The sequence below is a fragment of the Ctenopharyngodon idella genome, chromosome 8 (genome assembly GCF_019924925.1).
Source record: "Ctenopharyngodon idella isolate HZGC_01 chromosome 8, HZGC01, whole genome shotgun sequence".
In the NCBI taxonomy this organism is placed as follows: Eukaryota; Metazoa; Chordata; class Actinopteri; order Cypriniformes; family Xenocyprididae; genus Ctenopharyngodon; species Ctenopharyngodon idella.
Window position 1 is genome coordinate 25,282,020 of NC_067227.1, and position 23,441 is coordinate 25,305,460.

General features: G+C 35.5%; 2 protein-coding genes across 4 annotated transcripts; both read right to left on the reverse strand.

Annotated features, from left to right (window-relative positions):
- Positions 1-3,202: 3,202 nt before the first annotated feature.
- On the reverse strand, positions 3,203-11,579 carry elovl7a (ELOVL fatty acid elongase 7a). Of its 3 annotated transcripts, none has more exons than XM_051902421.1 (8): positions 11,350-11,579; positions 7,850-7,941; positions 7,147-7,337; positions 6,495-6,575; positions 5,322-5,378; positions 4,643-4,748; positions 4,427-4,563; positions 3,203-4,210 (listed from the first exon to the last, which is right to left on the reverse strand). In XM_051902421.1, exons 2-8 carry the CDS (start codon positions 7,920-7,922, stop codon positions 3,980-3,982), a joined length of 876 nt encoding a protein of 291 aa, XP_051758381.1. In that variant the 5' UTR covers positions 7,923-7,941; positions 11,350-11,579; the 3' UTR covers positions 3,203-3,979. The 3 variants fall into 3 exon arrangements, with proteins under 3 accessions (XP_051758381.1, XP_051758380.1, XP_051758382.1); XM_051902420.1 differs by having other exon boundaries at positions 11,303-11,579; XM_051902422.1 differs by lacking the exon at positions 11,350-11,579 and adding an exon at positions 11,187-11,290.
- A 149-nt stretch (positions 11,580-11,728) lies between these two features.
- ercc8 (excision repair cross-complementation group 8) lies at positions 11,729-23,430 on the reverse strand. The gene is made up of 12 exons (XM_051902418.1): positions 23,104-23,430; positions 22,569-22,664; positions 22,353-22,454; positions 22,117-22,240; positions 19,538-19,619; positions 18,451-18,519; positions 17,756-17,822; positions 16,964-17,067; positions 15,569-15,693; positions 14,720-14,917; positions 14,477-14,572; positions 11,729-12,217 (listed from the first exon to the last, which is right to left on the reverse strand). The coding sequence occupies exons 1-12, from the start codon at positions 23,178-23,180 to the stop codon at positions 12,155-12,157; spliced, it is 1,203 nt and encodes a 400-aa protein (XP_051758378.1). The 5' UTR covers positions 23,181-23,430; the 3' UTR covers positions 11,729-12,154.
- Positions 23,431-23,441: the final 11 nt, after the last annotated feature.

A 23,441-nucleotide genomic window follows, 5' to 3' on the forward strand; every position in this document is an offset into this window, starting at 1 on the left:
CAAGCTGTTAACCCTTCTTATGTTCTTATATTATCTTTTTATTAGAATTTACAGAACAGGTTATTCTGTAAATAATATTCTATAGTGGAAAAAAGATTTATTGCATAAAATGCCCAACTTCACAGCAGAAAAAAATGTTTACAGCCTGGTACAAAAAGTGGTTTTGTTCTATATAGCTAATTTTGCCCTTCATGACAACTGTGAGGGGGTACATTTTTTAACTCATCTGTTTAAATTATATTAAGCCTTAAAGTTGTGCATAATTAAGGGCGTGGCCACTTGAGCGACAGGTGGATTGCCGCTGTCACTACTAGTCGTCTGTCTGCTGTCTCAGCTCCACCCACATCCCGCCTCTTTGCCCATTTTCGGTTATCCGGGAGTGACGCGCTGCCAAGATGGCGATGAACAGCTCCGCCTACTTTGGGCTTAAAAAATGCTCTTCAGAAACCTACAGGCGACATCACGAACACTACGTCCATTGTTATATACAGTCTATGGTAAGAGCCCTTTAAGTCAACCATGAACATGAAATGTAGGCCTAATCCTTTTAAGTTATAACACTGGAAATCAATAAGCAGAATAATTGATACTATTTGAGTGGCTATTACAATTATTCACATTTCAACAACAAACAATTCAATACTGCAAGTAAAAACAGGAGAAGATAAAAACAGTTCTAGTTCTAATAAGTTCCAATTGTGAAGAAAAAAAAAAAAAAAAAATCTTAAACACCTAATGGCAAACTTATTCAAGAATCAAATATTGATGAGACATTTAAGCAAATTCAAGTTATTTGTAGTCTTAAGATGAAATTGAAATAGCCTGCCAAACAAGCTCAAAAGGCATGAAATATCGCCCAACAGCAAGTGTTTACATCCAGATTTAGGTGACATTAACACTCATCACATTTCCCAGAATGTGCACATTTACATGTATTTTTTTTTTATTCCAAACTGCATCTGTTGAATCAGTAACGACCGTGCAGCTGTGCAGTCCCAGTATGTTGGATCACCATCAGTAAACAATTTACCACATCTGTTTGACATAATCCTTCTGTCAACAACATTCTTGGTGGCTAAAAAAAAAAAATAATAAATAATGTCTTTTTCTCTTACTAAATGCACATCCATATCACTCATTCCACACAATGATGTCCAAACATTTAAACTACAATATTAAAAACATTGTAGTCTAGTAGAGCATTAAAAGGGACAAAATGCCTAAATGTAGCCGATTTTTTTTTTTTTTTTTTTTTCTTTAAATAACATTGTTTGATGAAGGGGGATGTGCAGCATTTAATGTGTTCATTAGTGCAGTAAATTTTCCCTGCAGCGTTTGTCAGTAGTTTTTATTTAATTCTTTGGTGACACTGAGAGGGGTTTCACTTTGTAAATTAATCTAATTAGGAGATCCCACCTCAAAATGACAAAGTATGAGATATGGGAAAAGGGTCTACCAAAAAAGAAAAAAAAAAAAAAGTGAGCATTATTCACAGCAATCCAGATTTATTCTGACCTGCTAGTTCACACATTCTGAGAACCGTGACCTACTTCTAACTGCTAGACCAAAATTACCCATGAAGCACCAGTGAAAAATGCTTTAAGGAGAATTCTGTTCTCCTGTTTTATGTGAGCAGGAGGCAACCACTCATACGTGTTTGTTCTACTCCAAAAATATCTCACTTACCATGCATAAGTTTTCCATTACATAAGGAAAGAATTTTAGTTTGAATGCACAAGTTTGGGAAAAATATTGTATTTTAGATTGCACAGCATCTCAAGACAGACAGAATTAAGATGCATTTACATGGTAACTTCAAATAGAAACACTATTTGATATTGGTTTCCACCAGTACAGCTACAATACGACAACATTATTAATACACACCTGCAAATATGAGTAGATATGATTTAAAAATATGTAAACAGCATAATTTAGGCATTATTACAATTAACAGACTTCATTTGAAAGCAAAGATATATGCCATTGTGCATTTTTTGCTTAATAAAAACAATGCCAAAAAATTAAACGGATAGTTCACCCAAAAATGACAATTGTCATCATTTACTCACACTCATGTTATTCCAAACCCGTAAGACTTTCGTTCATCTTCCGAACACAAATTATCTTTTTAATGAAATCTGAGTGATTTCTGTCCCTCCATTGACAGCTTCAAAAAGTTCATAAAGAGATTATAAAACTAATCCATATGAATTGAGCGGTTCAGTCCAAATTTTCTGAAGAGACACACTCACTTTATATGATGAACAGATTGAATTTAGGCTTTTATTCACATATAAACATTCATCAGTGAACAAACAAGCTCAACCGAACCTGCTTGATGCCTGAGAACAAACCTCATTGGTTCTTGCGGAAGCTCAAACGTGCTGCATAACACACGAGAATGAACCTCATTGGTTCTCACACATAAAGCAAACAAGCTTGAGTTTCCGTTTACCACAACTGATATGCAAGTTGATGAATGTTTATATGTAAATAAAAGCCTAAATTCAGTCTGTTCAGCTTTTTGAAGCGTCAAAGTGGTATTCGTAGATGTCTATGGTGGGACAGAATTCCCTCAGATTTCATTAAAAATAACTTTGTGTTCCAAAGATGAACAAAAGTCTTACAGGTTTGGAACGACATGAGGGTGAGTAATTGGGTGAACCCTTTAAGGTCTCCAATTTCAAATCATGTGGGGGAAAAATGACTATTATACAGTCAAACAAAGTTTAAAAAAAAAAAAAAAAAAAATATATATATATATATATATATATATATATATATATATAATACAAAATAAATAAGGGTTTGAAAGCAAATGTTCAGAGACTGAAAAATAATTCAAAGACCCTTTAACCCCTTGGTTGTTACTACAACATTTTACTCCACACGGGGGAGCTGTGATCTTATGGTGAAGCTGAGAACACAGATACTAGAAGAATTAGATCTAAGTGGGCATTTAAAATCTCATAGGATGACATTTAAAACCAACACAACCCTAAATGAAGACATACAACAGACTATTGTTTTTACATACAATACATTAACCAAAAACTGAAAACTAATACATAAAACTAATATATTTTTTCTGGATGTCCCCAGGTTTTGTGAGATTTAGTTCACTTCCTGGGACAAATTCCCCAAATTATAGCCAGTCCATTAGAAGGTGCAGTTAAAAATTTAAATAAAACCACCAACATAAGTGAATACAGCATTTATTTTTTTCATAAATATTTAAAACAGTCAATTAACAAACTAAATTTATACAAAAATTGCAGGCTCCTGTCCTGGACAAAAGAGCCCAAGACATTCATTACGACACGATGTATAAAATAAAAAGGTAACCAAATTCCGGTCCTTCTTCACCAATAGTGCAAGATGAGATCAATGCATCGGTTCCTTCAAGGACAGTTTCAGTACTTGCTACCATTCACGCAATGTCACATGTAGAGGGTGAAAAACACAAAAATATGCATTACGGATATAGCACCTAGTGTTTGTTGTAGGATTTTCTCCACAGTTCTGCTTTTTTCGAAGGGAGAGAAGGGGAAAAAAAAAAAATTCTCCATCTTATTTACTGATATAACCAAGAACAGGAACATAAATATCTAAATATATCAATAAAAAAAAAAAAAAATGGCAATAAAAGTGAGGTGACTGACATGAGTGAGGAGCTGGGAGGCTTCGGACTCATTCACCTCTCATTAAACAGGGAGGGGAAACACGTGAGAATGCAGAAAATGAGTAGAAACAGGAGCAGCCCTTAAGGCGAATGACCTACAGTTCAACTCAAATGCCCAGCAGAGGTTAGAAGACAAGATCCAGCCCAGACTGAAACACACAGTCTGAAGTAACATTTTTCCTAGGGCATCAAGATAAACTTTATGGTGTACTTATAAATATGCTTATAAAAATGTAGCCAAAAAACTGTTTTAGGTAGATTGTCACTGCTGATTGGTTAGTCACACTGCACCAGTTATTCTTTCTTGTGGTGTATGCCATTGTTGTTCTGTGGCAAGGTTGTGTTTTGCAGGACTTTAGGAAGCCTTTTGCCTTTTGTGTATGCATGGTACCAGAAGTTGAGGAAGAGGAGGAGGAAGACGATGCCGTACAGAGTAATGAGGTAGATGAAGATGGGGTACGGGTAAGGACAGTCTTTCATGAAGTAATACTGGCTAATATGACCAGTTACCATGACAAACTGGATCTGAGAAGAGAGAGTACAAACAAAAATTAAATTGTGTCGAATCTGACTCAAATCAGTTTAGCTGTTAGTATGAACACCAAAACACCATGAGACAAGATTCATATGTGGTTTGAAATCAAGTTAAAATCAGATTTTCATTGCTATAGCCACACACACACACACACACACACACACACCCCCACCCCAAAAGTAAATGAAAAATGTTGTAATACATACTAGCTGTATTGAAGTCAGATGCTTCTTCCACCATAAAAATTTTTGATAGGCAGGGCCCAGGGCTGACAGTCCATAGTATGTATACATGATGACATGAACAATGCAGTTTAGGGGGGCGTGAAATGTCCCCAAACCACCTGCAACAAACAAAACATATGTTCAAACGAAATACATCTTTTAAGTGTAGTAATGCAATCATAGAAAAGAAAGAAATACCTGGAGAAAACCGGACTCCAAACCACCAAGTGAAAGGCATGATGGAATGATGGAAGACGTGTAGGAAGGACACCTGATTTTGCTTTTTTCTCAGCACAAAGAAGATCTGGCCAGAAAAGGCAGATAAAGACCCGGTATTAACATCCGTTGTGAATAAAATGTGAATAAAAGCCTAAATTCAGTTTCATCAAAAAGATCTTAATTTGTGTTCCGAAGATGAACGAAAGTCTTACGGGTGTGGAACGACATGAGGGTGAGTAATTAATGACAGAAATTGCATTTTGAACTAACCCCAAGTTGGAAGCTTGCTTTTCTTTTTCTTATATAGAAGCAATATAACTTATCTTGCTTCTATATAAGAAAAGCAAGTTTCCAACTTTCCACCCAATAGGAGTTTTGTCTCTCTGACTCACAATATTGCCGTTTTCTTCCATCTATCTATCTATCTATCTATCTATCTACCATTTGCTTAGCATATATAAAATAAATATAAAATCCTGAAAATTTAAGGAACAGAATGCAGGTTTTCAATTTCCTTTATAACCAAATGGGGTATGCCATATAAAAGAGCCATATTCAGCACTGCAAACATGACTGACAACTTTATTCTGGCTATATTCACACAGTTACAATGCAGATGTCATGAAATCAAGGTAATAAATAGGAATCTATCACTCACTGTGTCCAACATCTCAATGAACTTGGAGGAGTAATAGAGCCAGCAAGTCCATGCCATCTGGAGACAGAGAAATGTAGATCAAGCACAAATGCCCGACAAACAAACTATTAAATACAAAACAAATTCATCAGACATAAGGACACAATAATATTACTCAAAAATGAGTGTATTGCAGGAGGTCTGAATAGTTCTGTGGAACATTTAAAGTCCCCCTGTGGTGAAAATCAAGTTTTATTGTTGTTTATATGTCTATGTGGTGTTTTTAATATGCTTTAAGACAAACCATGTGCAAATTCATAAGTCAACACCATTGTTGAATATTTTCTTTAAAATTGCAGTGATCTAAAGACACTCTCAAACCCGTGGTTTGAAATCGCTGGTGTTTGTGACGTCACAAACTACCTTGTAACCAATCACGTCAATGTGCCGACGGGCTTTAGCATATCATTAACTGACCGCACAAGGGAGTCTCAAGAGAAGCCAGGTTATCCAGATATATTTTTCTGTTGATATGAAAAATCGGGTAGATTTAGCAATATAGTGGGTGTATTATGATGCTATGATGAACTATATGCCTTTCTCCATTGACGTTCTGAGTTGTTCAAAGCGTTTAAGGATATTGATTTTTTGAAGGCTGTCTGACTGAGATGAAGAACGGGAACATGGTTTGTGTAACATTAGCAACACATTAGTAGCAGCTGTTTGATACATGTAGTCAAGCAAAAGGCTAATCATATTACCGTTATGTGTCTGACATTGTAAAAAGCGATACCATTGTGCAGCGTTTACCTCAGTAAGTTGACCGAGTGGATCTCTGAGCTTGTGCAAGTGAGTGGAGGCAGGGCTAATTATCATATTCATAGATCCACGTATAATAAATGAGGCAAGGGTGTAGAGTTACATTCAAGCTATTTTAAGGCATAAAGAATTTTTTTTTTTTTTTTTTTTTTCCCTTCACAGGAAAAAATGTTTAAATGTATAATTTTGGTGATCAAAGATGAGTTTTAAGGGGTAAAATTATTGACTACAGGGGGACTTCAAGTCAAGTGAAGCCAACCAAATCTAAGCCAAATCCAAAACCTGGTGAGAGGGAGAAAAAAAAAAAAAAAAAAAGTGTAGAGGTACATAAAGCTTTTCACACAGCAGGTAAGGCAACATTTCTTCTGCTCTCACCCTCATGGCTTGTGGCGAATGAGAGGGGTCTAGCAGATCACAGCCGAATGAATATCCTGTTCCCCAGCCTGACATCACAAACTGCAAAGAAAGAATATATACACTTGTAAGAGGCCTCACTGAAATTAAAGAACAACAGACCAATAGATTTTAAGAAATTTACCTTTGGCCATACCATTTATTATAGAGATATACTAAAGACTGATTCAAACCACCAATTTCCAAAAGGGCCAAAAGCAACAAAAGTTAAACAACTGAAATTTCAGTTTCTTCAACACAACACTACTATATGGCTTCAGAAGATGTAGAATACAGCAAACAAGTTAATTATGGTGCCTGGCAGTATGAATCCACTTTTATTGTATGGAAAGGAGCTGCTTCAGACATCCTGCAAAACATCTTTTGTGAGCCACAGAAGACAGACAATCATGTCATTTTTGAGTGAACTGAACTAGAGTGAATGCTGTAGGTAAACTCATTCCACCCATTTACACACTTTGTGTGACCAGCATGAAACAAAATGAAATGACAGCATAACTCAATGGAATCTAACAAAACATGTTCATTAAAAAAAAAAAAAAAAAAAGTCTTTGTAAACTCTCTAGCAAAACAAACAGCAGGTTTGCCTGCTAGCAAACAGAATGAGATTTACCTCGTAACACATGTAAAGAGAATAAGCCACAACGCTGAAATTATAGATGATGAGGACCTGCTTCAGATCAAATGGTTTCCTGTTCTCCATTATCCTGGGCCCCAGTGACATCACAAAGTAGATGTAAAATAAAATAATAACCGTTTGTGGGATAGGAGAGGACATGAGCAGCCAGTCTTTCGTCCTGGGGTCTGAAATCACATCACAAGAATATTTGCACTCCATGCAATGTCTCCATGTACAATAACATCTATTGTAACTGCATTAAGTTGTGCATTAATCCATGCCTGACATTGCTGTTGCTGTGCACCATCATTCTCTGAGATAAATAAAATACACTGATGTATGAGAAACTGACATTTCAAAAATCTCAGTAACAGAATCAGTGAAGTTCTATAAAAAAAAAAATTAAAAAAAAAAGTAATCTGATTAAACATTCACTTATATGATTTTAAACTGGGTGAACCAAGTTTACCAACCACTTTTTCAGCAACCTTGTTTCCAGAAGTATCTTTCCCATTCATTTTTCCCAAAGGGATTTTCTTCGTCATAGAGTTGTAAGCCATGAACCAAACCTACCTTAATGATTTATAAGTCCCATATGGACAAAATGATTTTTCAATGGGATTTTTACTTCCAGAACCTGACTGTTGCAGGTCATACATTGATATTTTGTTTTTCCTAATGTCAGAAACCTTCTTACCTGCATCATTGATCAACTTGGTCCACTTGTCATACAAGTGTTCAGCTGTGGATGTGATCTCAAAGAATGCCATCACCACCAATGATCAGAGCCTAAGGTCATAAACACAGAGTAAAAGAGTCAGAACCCTCAATGACCAACTTCTGTAAAATCTACCATTTTTTACCCTTTACAACTTTCATTTAGCCTTCTGAAGTGATATTAAGAGTTTCTAATTATTAGGTGCATCTATTATTTAGTGCATTTAAAGGGTTAGTTCAGCCAAAAATGAGAATAATGTTTTTTTTTTATTACTCACCCTCATGCCGTTCCACACCCGTAAGACCGTCATTCATCTTCAGAATGCAAATTAAGATATTTTTGTTGAAATCCGATGGCTCAGTGAGGCCTGCATAGCCAGCAATGACATTTCCTCTCTCAAGATCCATTAATGTACTAAAAACATATTTAAATCCGTTCACGTGAGTACAGTGGTTCAATATTAATATTATAAAGCGACAAGAATATTTTTGGTGCGCCAAAAAAAACAAAATAACTTATATAGTGATGGCCGATTTCAAAACACTGCTTCATTAAGCTTTGGAGCATTATGAATCTTTTGTGTCGAATTAGCGGTATATAAGTCGTTATTTTGGTTTTTTTGGTGCACCAAAAATATTCTCGTCGCTTTATAATATTAATATTAAACCACTGTACTCACATGAACTGATTTAAATATGTTTTTAGTACATTAGTGGATCTTAATATTGATTTCAACAAAAAAATATTAATTTGCGTTCTGAAGATGAATGAAGGTCTTACGGGTTTGGAACGGCATGAGGGTGAGTAATAAATTACATTATTTTCATTTTTGGGTGAACTAACCCTTTAAAATAAACTAATCCCAAAAACTTAAGTTAACTACATCAAGTCTGGCACAAAAGGTCACATTCTATGAAACAAAACATTTAACTTGAACGCCACGTCATTAAGACTGAATTTATAATTGAATCTTAAAACTACACTTTCACAATACTGTTCCCTTCTAGACAGTATAACAAGACATGATGTGGAACCTGAATGTTGCAAAAATGATGCAAGAATAACTCATTTATGGTGGCAGCAGCATGAAAGGTTGTATTGTTGTTAGAAAACACAAGAAGTTTAAATCAGCAGTTGGACCATCCTCCATACTCTCCAGCAAACTCGGAGCTGAACAAGAGGGTGAGTGTTGGGACACAATGGTCAGCAGTCAGTGTACATTAAGGACACACAAGCCAGGACGGCCCATAAAATCATGGGGGTGGATAAACGAAGAAATGCAGAGCCAGAGAACAATGTACAGTAATATACAACATAACGGTTCAACTAAGAGATGCATACAATGGAGACACACAGTTGTTCGATACCATGACCAGAAAAGTGCAATTCAGATTTTATTATTCTATAATAAATGCACACATCTGTGAGTGTGTATTAGGTGCGTATAATTCCATTTATTAAAGGGATAGTTCGCCCAAAAATGAAAATTCTGTCATCATTTGCTCACCTTCAAGTTGTTTTAAACATGTATGAATTTCTTTCCACTGCTGAACGCAAAAGACGACATTTTGAAGAATGTCGGTAACCAAACAGTTGAGGGACCCCATTGACTTGCGTATTTTTTCCCCATCAACTGTTTGGTTACACATATTCTTCAAAATATCTTCTTTTATGTTCAGCAGAAGAAAGAAATTCATATAGGTTTGAAACAACTTGAGGGTGAGCAAATGACAGAATTTTCATTTTTAGGCGAACTATCCTTTTAAGGACAAATAAGATGGAGAAGAAAAAAATGCCGAAATTGCAAAAATGACGGCTACGTCAAAGTTTATGGAGTAACAAGTATAATTCACAGCTATAGCAAATTAAAAACCAAACTAATTTTTTTGTATGTCTGAAGAAAAAAAAAAAAAAAAAAAAAAAATTGATTATATTGATATAAAAAATACTGTATTATAAAAATTGAAAAACGTGTATAAAATATTTATAAAAAAAATAAATAAATAAATAATATATATATATATATATATATATATATATATATATATATATATATATATATATATATATATATATATATATATATATATATATATATATTTTTTTTTTTTTTTTTTTTTTTTTTTTTCCCAGCTCCATATAAAGTGTAGTGCCTAAAATGTGCGTCAATGTTGGTGAGAGTGAATATCAGATTCAGCAGGCAATTTTAAATCAATAAAGACCACATTACCACATTTATAATTGGACAAACAAGCAAATTGTCATGCAATAAGTCTTAAAAGCCTATAACATGACTCCCTGACATACATGAATTTAATTCACACACACACACGTTAAAAAAAAAAAAAAAAAAAAAAAAAAAAAAAAGCACAATAATGATGTTAAAAACAGCTTGCTTTAAGCTGAATGGTCCTTAAAATAAATAAATAAATAAATAAAAATCACTAACTCGGATGCTGTACATGAATCCAGGCATCGTTCTGGTGAAGCATCAACCCAAACATTCTTTTCCTCCCTTCAACACGCACTTTAATGTTTGAAGAGAGACTAATCAAACATGTGTTTCAGGGTATACTGGTCCAATAATCTGGAGAGAGTTGCCTGCCCAGATACTGTAATCTTTAATACAAGCCTCGACACGCCTGTTGCCATGAGAGTGACTGATTGTAGGTGTGAGAGGACGACACTACCTTCCCTCCACACAGGTGCATTCAGCAACTGGGCTCTGACAGCTGAACTGGAAAGCCCAATACTAGCAAAACCTAACATAATATCTGACGCTTTGTGTTTAAGTGTGGGATATGCTTTGTTGGCTATGCTCTGTTAGCTTATTATTCCCTGATATTCTATATGCAGCATCTTTAATGACTCTATATATAAATAATAGTTGTGTAACGATAAAAAAAAAAGATACTTAAAACACTTTCTCTGAACCTTGAGTGTACATAACCTAAAAAGTTTTCAAATATACTTTTCAAACTACAATATTTTATTCAAAAAGTAGCCTAATAATAATAATAATAATAATAAAATAATATGAAAACAACTTACCTATTTTTATGACTTTTCGAACAAAAAAAACCCGAACATATACATTATATATATATATATATATAAAAATATAATGTACATATACAAACATACACACACACACACATCAGTATTTCGGACTCGGAGACGCCACCTGAGCTCTACTAAACTAGATCCTAGATAGCTATGCCCAAACCATAAACAGTGTGATGTCAACCCAAAAATAAATAAATATAGCGTACTAATTAAGTGACTCAAAATACTGAGAGGAAATACTGTAGCTCACCCCCAAGGTTTTAACAGGGAAGGCAGAATTTCCTCATCATTACAAGAAATTCACAGCAGATCACATACGGACTTCACAAAAGAACCTAAGTGCAGGTGCGCGTGCACCTGTCTTACCGTGACAAAACAGACGAAAGTTCAGATATGTGAGTATTTCCACGCACTCCTTGAAGTCGTCCCGCTCTCCGTTCACCAGGACGCTCTTATTCTGCCCCTGGGCCAGGTAAAGTAGTTTAAAAAGTAAAATTTAATGGCTTGACCACACGACCTCCATCAATTAATCTAAAAGACGCGTGAGTTCCGTCTTCATTGTAATGATGAGCGGGCGATGGGCGGAGACGTATTCTGAGGCTGAGGGCTCTGATTGGTCAAATGTCGCATCTGGACTTGTAATACACCCACGCTATAGGCTGCGTGACTCTCGTCTAATAGAGAAATTAATAAGGACAAAAGTATAGCATCAAATAATTATGACAATTAATAATGCCACAAAAATTATTTATAAAATGTCACAGAAAAAATGATATAGAGTCAGCATGAATCTTTTATCTTACTGCATTCATTGTTTAATTAATAAACACGCAAAAATAAAGAATACAAAACAAAAAATTAACTGTTCATTGATCATCCAACAAAAGTAAAAACAAATATGTTTAGCATAATCATAAAGCATAATTTTTACACGAAAACACTGGCTCTAATGATATGAGAACTAGTTCACATCAAGGTGAAAGGCAAATCCTACAGTAAAGCTCAAGACAAGCACAAGACAATGTAAAACTTAAAATCCACAGGCAAATGAGCAGGTGACAACCAATGGAAATACTTGACACCCATGTACAGTGACTTTATATGCATCCATTGATGCAGTATGCAACTGTATATTGTAAGAGCACTTTGACATCTCAAGGAATGTATGTAGTGGTTTATCTGGATAATAAAAAACAGGTTGCTGGGTTCCTTGCTTTGTCAGTCTTCGTCGCTGCTCCAGGCGTCTGCAAAAGCAGGATTGACTGCAGCTTGTGTTCCACCCTGTGAAAATATGCATCCAAAATATTGTGAAACATCTGATCATTATGAAAGTCACCATGAAATCAAAATGGACAATTCTTGTTTTTTTATGGAATACTGCGGTACATATTATAAATGAACTATCTGAGGACATCAATAGTTTTTTTAAAAATTCATATGTTCTCATAATCTTTAATCAAAATATTGTCCCTTCCCTCCTGCAGGGGCATCTCTGCTCTTCTCTGATGACGTGTTCACCGGAACAAGTGTGGGCAAACTCACATGAGATCACAGCAATAGCAAACCTAGGATGGAAAAAATCAAGTCCCGCCCTACATATTTTCTTGTTCGAGAATCCATTTCACTAGGATATACGTCACAATGAGGAAGAAAAGACAGTTACAACTTCCGTTTCATACCGAATTTAAGCCTACATGATTCAGTGATGTTTGATTACTGTTAGATACAGCCAGGGCACAACAATAAGAACATTGGGGAAGTTACTTTTAAAAGTATTATATTACAATATTGCGTTACTCCCTAAAAAAGTAACTAAATGCGCTACTTAGTTACTTTTATGAAAAATAATGCGTTACATTACTTTCGCGTTACTTTTTCTCACCTGGGCTGTTTGTTTGTTTTTGAATAACAACAAAAAAGTTCTATTTTTGGTTAATGTAAAGGCCCTTTCACAACAAAAGTGAAATGAATAAGCCTCAGGCTGAAGGAAATGCACATTTATGCCTGCACAGTAGAGGGCGCAGCTCAAACAAATCTTTCAGCTGTGCTGCCATTCTGGATTAAAGAAGAACAGGATACAGGAGAAGAAAGTTCAACACTCTTATTTCTAAATCTAATCGAAGGTAAATTTTGCTCATTAGTATGGTTGAATTAGATCATTGAAGGTCGGCAGCAAAGACATTGGTTAATAAAGTGAGACACACAACACCTCTGCACTTTATTTCTCTCAACATGGGGACAAGAGAACTGTTTGAACGTGATTAAATTCCTTTCAAATATTTGGTTTTCTGTGATGTATTTCTGATTTAAAAACCAGTCACCAACCTTACTTAAGTACATCAAGGTTGTCACGAATTAGAAAGAAAGACTTGTGATAGTCTGATTGATATATATATATATATATATATATATATATATATATATATATATATATATATTTATAAAACGGTTAGTTCCTGTCCTTGAGTTTATTACCTCCATTCAGATTTAGTATTTTTTCTTCAGGTCAGTCCTATGTTCATAATAAAAAATCTGTTTAAATGTCCGATGTATTATCTTGTCCTTTTAACAGTTAAGGGGTTTTCCCGTGACTGACAGCGCTAGTCAAAGCATTTGTCAGTTGCGTCTTGTTCCGTGTTCACAACAATTCAGTCTTTTCAATGTAAAAGTCTTTGCTACTGACTGACACACTCATAAAGACAGTTTTTGGCGCCATCTAATGGCCTAATAATGTAACTTCTGTTGCTGTTCACGGTCAGGGACTATTTTTTCCGGCGGAAGGAAGGCTTTTAGTGAAAGTTTACTTCATGAAAGTTGCATTGATACATATTTTTGGATTTAATATTTGTATTGTGTGGTAACCGTTTTGTATGTATGTTTTGCATTTTTGCTAGCAAATGTTTATGAATTTTGTAGCTGTCATGGAGTTAAAGCCGATAATTTCCAGTTATTCTTGCAAAATAAAAACCTAGATTTTTTTCAAATTATTTTTGGTGACATAATGCTAAAAATATAAATCTTATCCAAATACACTGCTAAAAATAAAAATTATATAACTAAACCATGTAATCGCTAATAGCTAAGTGTGTACCAGTGATGCTCAATGCAATTATTTAAATGTGTGCCAGATTTTTTTGCCAGTATAACTGGTAGAGCAGGTTGTTAAACTCAGCGCCTGATAAACTACAAGCCATCAAGATGCGCAACTCAAGCTAACATGTACATCTCACGTACACAAAGACAGACAGCAGCCGCATCTCAATATATGCCATAATGGGCATAGTGTTTGTCAGGTTATCTCATCTTATCTAATGGCTGGGGGACATGAGCAAGGTAAAAAAATGTGTTTACGTGAGCAAAAATTTAGATTCCCTTTCTGCCCCACCTAGTTCAAACCTGCAGATCTGTAAAGATAAAAACACCTGATCCACGGCATATTGTAGTAGTCGTTAAAGCGCACCATTAATTGAACCAACCTAATCTTTTAAGTCAAAGAATTTGTTTTATATATATATATTAAAAAATGTCACAAAAGTTTACCCGTTTAGAGTTGGTTTCTTCATCCTCAATGTCAGGCTGTCTTAGCACTGGGACCCAGGCCAGGATGTTACAGTCTTTACCTCCACTGTACAGCTCCTAATGATGTACAAATGAGTCTATGAGTCAATACAAATCTCATTAAATGATTGCGAGAACACTGTTTTTACTTCATGGCATAGCTACAATTCATTGTCTGATTAGTAAAGACTCATTCACTAAGCAAGTAATCAAGAACAACATTACCTGATAATCTGGGTGGAACTCACAGCAGTCTACATTATTATAATGTCCTCTCAACATAGTGATCAGCTCTCCCGAGTGAAGCCCGTACACTGCTACCGAAGTGCCACACGGCACAAACACAAACTCCGGACTGCAGCCCCTCGATACGGTAAACTTAAGGCCTTTGCGGCTCTCATTCACGACTTTCCCATAATTCACCTGTTGATGTAAATTAAGCAGTTCAATGGATTAAAATGATCTAAAGATATCTGTGAAATTAACAACTGGACAATTTAGCAGATAAAAAAAATATGTATCAACCATTTTTAAAGAACATATTTCTTGTCACTAACAAAGGTGTTAAAAAAACAGTGACGTCAAATGATCGTATCTTATACTCAACTAAGAAGTCTGGCAGCATTCTATCTCAGCTGCTAGTGGAATAACAAACTCTTTATCACTCATTATCACTGTGGTTCTGGCTGGTTCACGCAGAACATGTTTTTGCTGTTAAAAAGGCGATATGCAGGTCAGTAGAACGAAAAAAGCGCAAGGTCTAGAAATGTGGGTTGTTTTTTTTTACCTTTTAACTGTTTAACTTATTTTAACTTAAGTGACACATTTTTATAAAGCTGTCATGCACTAGACGCAAGAGCAAAAGTTAAAGACATCTGTCTAGAATGTTCACATTCTAAAACAATGGAAAAGTAGAGCAATGGAATGAAAAACGCGTTCTGTGTGAATGGCCCCTGATTACTTCTGCTGCATGAACATAGGCTCAAAATATAATTTTTGACATTGTTATTTACAAAACAGGTATTAGGTAATAAGTTAGTGTGAAGTCTTCAAACAGCCGTAACTGCTACTCACTAATGTGTTTTCCCCTGTGGCACTATTCCACAGGCGCATACGATCATCTGTTCCAGTAGTGAGGAGATGAAGTCCGTCAGCTGTGAAGCACAACCCATTTGCTCGCCCATTGTGTGCTGTGTTCACTGGAAGATAAGCATAATTTTATATTAAATATTGTTACATTTTATATTACAACATTAAATTTAATATTATACAATACCATTAATAATAAATATATTTTTGTATTGTATTATATATTTTACAGTACATTAATTGTATATATATATATATATATATATATATATATATATATATATATATATATATATATATATATATACACACACGTTTACATGAAAAAGTATGGGAACCAGAATCTGAAAATGTGAATAATTTTAACAATATAAGAGAGATCATACAAAATGCATGTTATTTGTTATTTAGTACTGTCCTGAGTAAGATATTTTACATAAATGATGTTTACATATAGTCCACAAGACAAAAAAAATTGTTTCAGTGTGAAAAGATGGATCTCAAAATCATACAGTCATTGCTGGAAAGGGTACAAATATGCAAAAACTGCTGGAAAACTGAAGAATCTGCAGGACCTGGACAGTTTAACTGTTTAAGAGCTCAGTTTAACTGTTCAGGACAAACAAGGGACTCATGAACAAACATCACAAAACATAAAAACAGTCGTAGATCATCCAGGTAACCACACACAGTATTAAGAATCAATGGTTCATAAACTTTTGAATGAGGTGATTTTAATAAATTCAGCTCTTTTTTTGTCTTGTGGACTATATGTAAACATCATTTATGTAAAATATCTTACACAGGACAGTACTAAATAAAAAATAACATGCATTTTGTATGATCTCTCTTATTTTGTTAAAATTATTCACATTTTCACAGATTCTACAAGTGGTCCCATTCTATTTTATGCAAGTGTATGTATGTGTGTATGTATATATATATATATATATATATATATAAATTGTAAGTATAACAAGGGGGATTACAGACAAGTTTGTAAAGTATATAAAAATGGCTCTTGTCTGTTGCAGCGATATGAGCTGTCAGCATCTTTTAAACACAGGGATTATTGCTCACATTCATTTCCACTTTCTGCACTCAGTGCTATGGCAACTGATATCTCTGAAGAACTTAATATAAAATTTGAACTTACCACAAAATTTTGCTTATTATACACTCTTTAAGAAGCAATATTCTGTCATGCATAAATGCATATTATAGAATGCACATGATAAATAAATATTTTCAGTAATGTTTTTCAGTTCAAATGTAACTGATTACAACAAATTGCAGTAAATTTTCTAAAGAGTTTAGTGTAAAGATTAAATCACAATTATCCTCATGAGACTTGATGAAACTTGCTAAGTGTGATTTCACCTGCTTCAGATGAGGCCTTGGATTTGTCCCCATTGTGCTGGTCCAAAGTAAAAAGACTCCCCGAGGCTCTTCTCACATCCCAGACGAGGACCCTACTGTCAGTGCTGACAGAGAAATCCATTGCACAAGAGTTACTAGCATTAATGCGAGATGAACAAAAATAAATCTCTTATAGATGGTCAGGTCAGATTTAGAACTGGCCTTTAAACCAGTAAGATCCCTTTGTTCAAGTAATGCAAACATTATTTATCATTCCTATGGCCTTCTTAAATTGGCAATCTTTAGCAATCTCATTTGGGAATTGCGATTTGGTAAGAAAAAAATAGATGCCAAAATGCCTGGATTTCTTCCAACAATCTTTTTATTTTTCATGGAACTTCTAGAGATTCTTGGATCAGATTTTGATCTAGTTTTCTGCAGTTTACTAGTAAAATAGATTTTGTAAAACACTTCGCTCTATATTCTTAATTGTTTTCCAGGCTGGAAGGACTGTGTTAAAAGTCCCCACTGGCTAATTAGCTCCCTCTCATTCACTCACATTACGCAAATAGCAGGTGAGCGCTGAATCTATTGAGAAGACTGAAAATAATTATGAATTTAAAACTGCATACGAGTTGAATATAGAACAACTAAAATATATAAGGGCTTCAAATGACTAAAGAATCCACAACGGATGAAAAAAAAAAAAAAACAGCATCAAATAACACAGCATGTGGCTGTTTCTTGTTATGGTACTCCTCAGCAAAGGAAAGGTAAGTGCATTAGCATTTGTGCAGACGTGGAAGTGCTTACCTGGCGGTGGCCAGGATGTGCTCATATCGTGGAGACCATCTCACTGAGAGGATCTCGCCCCTGTGACCTGCCATGGAAACCTTGTTTCATTATAACTGACACTAACTAACTCTGAAAGTTAATAAACACTAACATTCAAAAGTTTAGGTTCAGTAAGATTTGTTTTTAAATACTTTTATTCAGCAAGGATGCATTAAATTAATAAAAATGGCAGTAAAGACATTTATAATGCTACAAAAATATCATGGTTTCCTCAAAAATATTAAGCAGAATGTGTTCAACATTGATAATAATTTTTTTTTTTTTTTTTTGCGCATCAAATCAGCAATTAGAATGATTTCTGAAGGATCATGTGACACTGAAGCCTGGAGTAATGATGCTGAAAATTCAGCTTTGACATCACAGTAATAAATTACATGTTAATGTAAAATAGAAAACAGTTATTTTAAATTGTAATAAAAAAATCTTACCAACCCAAACTTTGAATGGTAGTGTAAATGTTTAATATTACATTGTGGTATCTGAGATGACCAGAAAAAGGTGGGGAAATTCTGAGGCAAAATAACTGCCAACATGGTCAGGATTCAATAACCCATATTTGTTCAAAATATTTTAGTTTAGTTTTTGGCTTTTAAAGGAGTACAAAATCCTTCCACCAGCGCTGTCTCCATTCAGAAACAACAGGCATTACTCACCCTGTAGGATGTGGATGCGCGACCCAGACTTCAGATCACAAAGCTGCACTTTAGGGTCTTTGGTACCAACTGCCAACACAGAGTACAATAGAGCTGAGTGAGAAGAATAACACAACAGCTATGACACACTGTTGTTGTAGGAGTTTAGAGTCCATGTGTAAAGGGCAAAACACATTAAACACACGATTTATGAACTGGAATACAAATGATAAGCTTTTGGAAATATATGGAATGTGATCTTTAAGATGCTTCTGATTATACAGCTGCAGGAAAACGTATGTGAACGGAATAAAGAGACAAATATAGTCTACAAATATAATAAAGCATTATCAAATATATGATTTAATGATCTCCAGTTACTGTTATCAAACCTGCAGTCCAGTGAGACTCACACTGAGACAAAATTAGAAGTGTTAGTCAGAACTGCCTGGCCTTATAAAAACTTATTAGAAATTTTGAGCTTTATGTTTGCCTGATGTGAACCATTCATCAAACAGAAGAGATCTCAAACAACCAAGATGAATAATTGTTGACTTGCATAAAGTTGGACATGGTTGAACAATTCTGTAAAAGCCTTGATGTCACACTTGATGTAATTTATCTTGCAACTATTTACTCTGAAAAGATAATTCAGTGTAGACAATGAAAAACTGATCACGTGTGATATAAAAGTATGTATGAGGGCAGAAAATTAATTATGAGCTCATTGTAAAAAAAAAAGAAAAAAAAAAAGAAAGAAAGTGTGAAAGAAAGTAGAGACCGAGACAAAGGGACATTGAGGTGTTCATAACCTGTTGGACCTGATTCGGCGATAAGTGCCTGGATTCCTCACCTCTCATATGATGTAAAGAAGGAAATGTTTCACCGTCTACCCATTGAGCGATAATGTTAATTGTTAAGATCCTTCAAATTCTTCCACTTTAACCAAAAGTATATTCTAGAGCAGATATGTGCATTTATCTAAAACATTTTAAGAACTTATTAATTGCTGATTAAAATAAAGGCACAAAAGAACAACATCAAAGAGTGCTCAGAAGTGTAAAAGAACAGCCACATACGGAAGGTTTGGTTTGATCAGAGAACACACCTGCTACAAGACTGTGCTTCCTGGCTATAGGTGACATGTGATGACAGTAGACATTACCATCGAACTGGAACTCCTCAGCTGGCTGAACAAAACACAATCAATCAATCAATCAATCAATCAAACAATCAATCAATAAATAGAGCCTATTGTAAAGATTAAGATTTTAAGAAAACACACAAATATACGCCCATGTTAGATGTAGTTAAGGGAGCAATTGGAAAGCAATGAATGTTGCTTGAGCACCATTCTTGTGCGTCAGTTACAATGCAAATACCAGATGCAGGGCCAACTGATAAGGGACATTTGACACCACAGAAGAGCGAGTATTTGAGCAGAATGGTAGTTCCATAATGACTTACGGCTGTGAGTTGTTAAATAGTTTGCTTATTGCATTTGTGAAAAAACTATGGGAACTTTGTTTGTGGACTGAGTAAAAGCAGGTGGTCATGTATACTTTAGATGAGATTTGATTTGACTCAACTTTATTGTCATTGTGCAGTGTACAGAGCTACTGAAATACAGTTAGCAGACCAGAAGTGCTAGCTATATATATATATATATATAAAACTTCACATATTTTGAAAGTTTTCTTGGCCCAGTCCTTTTCCATTCAAAAAATTATTCAAACACTTTGACCTGACCATGTTTCGCTTAAGTGTTATCTGACATAATTAAGATTATTTTTTCTGACACAGTTTAACTCTGAGATCTTGTCATATTTTATTATCATTTTTTAAACTATAGTGAATAAACTGTAATAATAAATGAAATGTTCAAGATGTCTGAATAAATTTTGGTTTGACTGTATATACAGTATCTTACAGAAGTGAGTACAGCCCTTACATTTTTGTAAATATTTTATTATATCTTTTCATGTGACAACACTGAAGAAATGACACTTTGCTACAATGTAAAGTAGTGAACATACAGCTTGTATAACAGTGTAAATTTGCTGTCCCCTCAAAATAACTCAACACACAGCCATTAATGTCTAAACCGCTGGCCACAAAAGTGAGTATGTGAAAATGTCCCAAGTGAAAATGTCCAAATTGGGCCCAATTAGCCATTTTCTCTCCCCGGTGTCATGTGACTCGTTAGTGTTATAAGGTCTCAGGTGTGAATGGGGAGCAGGTGTGTTAAATTTGGTGTTATCGCTCTCACTCTCTCATACTGGTCACTGGAAGTTCAACATGGCACCTCATGGCAAAGAACTCTCTGAGGATCTGAAAAAAAGGAATTGTTGCTCTACATAAAGATGGCGTAGGCTATAAGAAGATTGCTAAGACCCTGAAACTGAGCTGCAGCACGGTGGCCAAGACCATACAGTGGTTTAACAGGACAGGTTTCACTCAGAACAGGCCTCGCCATGGTCGACCAAAGAAGTTGAGTGCACGTGCTCAGCGTCATATCCAGAGGTTGTGTTTGGGAAATAGACGTATGAGTGCTGCCAGCATTGCTGCAGAGGTTGAAGGGGTGGGGGGTCAGCCTGTCAGTGCTCAGACCATACGCCGCACACGCATCAAATTGGTCTGCATGGCTGTCGTCCCAGAGGAAAGCCTCTTCTAAAGATGATGCACAAGAAAGCCCGCAAACAGTTTGCTGAAGACAAGCAGACTAAGGACATGGATTACTGGAACCATGTCTTGTGGTCTGATGAGACCAAGATAAACTTATTTGGTTCAGATGGTGTCAAGCGTGTGTGCCGGCAACCAGGTGAGGAGTACAAAGACAAGTGTGTCTTGCCTACAGTCAAGCATGGTGGTGGGAGTGTCATGGTCTGGGGCTGCATGAGTGCTGCCGGCACTGGGGAGCTACAGTTCATTGAGGGAACCATGAATGCCAACATGTACTGTGACATACTGAAGCAGAGCATGATCCCCTCCCTTCAGAGACTGGGCCGCAGGACAGTATTCCAACATGATAACGACCCCAAACACACCTCCAAGACGACCACTGCCTTGCTAAAGAAGCTGAGGGTAAATGTGATGGACTGGCCAAGCATGTCTCCAGACCTAAACCCTATTGGAGAAGTGCAAGGTCTCTAACATCCACCAGCTTTGTGCTGTCATCATGGAGGAGTGGAAGAGGACTCCAGTGGCAACCTGTGAAGCTCTGGTGAACTCCATGTCCAAGAGGGTTAAGGCAGTGCTGGAAAATAATGGTGGCCACACAAAATATTGACACTTTGGGCCCAATTTGAACATTTTCACTTAGGGGTGTACTCACTTTTGTGGCCAGCGGTTTAGACATTAATGGCTGTGTGTTGAGTTATTTTGAGGGGACAGCAAATTTACACTGTTATTCAAGCTGTACACTCACTACTTTACATTGTAGCAAAGTGTAATTTCTTCAGTGTTGTCACATGAAAAGATATAATAAAATATTTACAAAAATGTGAGGGGTGTACTCACTTCTGTGAGATACTGTGTATATATGTATATATGTATGTGTATAAAATTTAATAATATATATAACTATTTATAAATATTATAATAATCACTTAACCCAAAAAGAAGAGAAAAAAATAAATGAGTAATCATTATGAGAAATGTGATGTTGGTTGGAGGACGTTCACGCACCTTCAGAGTTTCTGTGTCCCAAACTTTCATGGTTTTGTCAAATGAGCTGGACACAAACATACCTGTGTCATGCGGGTACCACTGCACTGTTTCAACACTGAATTTATGCACATGCCGACTGGACCTTCACAGAAAACAAAGTCACAACCTGACAATCCATATTAAAATCAGAAAATATCATACTGCCATCTAGTGGTCACTGGATCACTGTGAAGGCAGAAGGGAGCCATACTGACCTGCCTACTGTGCAAATTACTTTGCAAGAGTATTTAAGCTTCTTGCTGTTGTTTTCCAAGTCATAGATCACGATTACACCATCAGATCCACCTGACAACATACTGGAATGCAAAACAGGCCAGTGATTACTGTGTTTACTATATGGGGTCATCACAAGGAAATAGTGAAATGTGAATTCTATGATTGCAGTATTCTTGAGGGAGGAGTACACTTACTATCTTCCATCAATAACCTCAATGTCCAGGGTGTTAATTCCATTGGCATGAACACGATCCACATCTCTGTTGTGGTTCAACTCCAGACTCAGCACCCTAAAGATGCAGTAAGGAAGAGTGAGGCAAGTTGTGCCACTTTTTAGATAAATTTGATTTGACATAACATTCATGTTATGAATTCCAAAACATCTTAGCAAAAACAAAATGCTGACAAAAAATTATGCAGTTTGCTAGGCCAACATTCCCCCCTCTCTACATTAATGATGCTACAGAATGTAGCAAATGAACAAATTATGGTTAACACATTATAGCATTACACAATACCTAAAAACAATGTTAAGTTTGAACATTATTTGAACTTTATAAAGTTTTAATGTTTTTAACTTTGTTTATTTCTGTCTTTTGATTTTTATTTAGTTATTTATTGTTATTGTTTTGTACTAATGTACCCCTTGGCTATAATTGTAAATCATTAAAACCAATAAAAATCTTCAAGAAGTAACCCCGCAAATATTAATAAAAAAAAAAACATTACCTTCGTGTGGACTCTGCACGTCTCAGTCGAACTGGGTCGTCAAGCCCCGACTGCCTGGCATAAAGAAAACTCAGCATCGTTGTAAAGACATTGAAGCTTTATTTAAGTTTATTTATGTATTGTATGGTATGTTGTCAGAGTGAATTAACTATATCAGACGTCCGTTTACAGTCTTTAACCCTAGCTTTTGAATGGCGATTATTTAACATGTAGAACCGCGTTTTAAATCTGAACAAATTCATTCTGTACAGCACACTAAAAGTATATGATCTATTTCAGCTTTTTAGATATGCTTGTTGTGCATTTTGTTTGATAGGAGGCAGCCATGTTGTGACGTA

Coding starts and splice junctions, on each gene's coding strand:
- elovl7a (XM_051902421.1), bottom strand. CDS start 7,922: ATGGCATTCTTTGAGATCACATCCACAGCTGAACACTTGTATGACAAG. Junction 7,338..7,849: donor CAAGTTGATCAATGATGCAG/GTAAGAAGGTTT, acceptor ATGTGATTTCAG/ACCCCAGGACGAAAGACTGG. Junction 4,564..4,642: donor TGGAGTCCGGTTTTCTCCAG/GTATTTCTTTCT, acceptor TGTTTGTTGCAG/GTGGTTTGGGGACATTTCAC.
- ercc8 (XM_051902418.1), bottom strand. CDS start 23,180: ATGCTGAGTTTTCTTTATGCCAGGCAGTCGGGGCTTGACGACCCAGTT. Junction 22,455..22,568: donor GAGGTTATTGATGGAAGATA/GTAAGTGTACTC, acceptor TTTGCATTCCAG/TATGTTGTCAGGTGGATCTG. Junction 15,694..16,963: donor CAAGGCCTCATCTGAAGCAG/GTGAAATCACAC, acceptor CTTATCTTCCAG/TGAACACAGCACACAATGGG.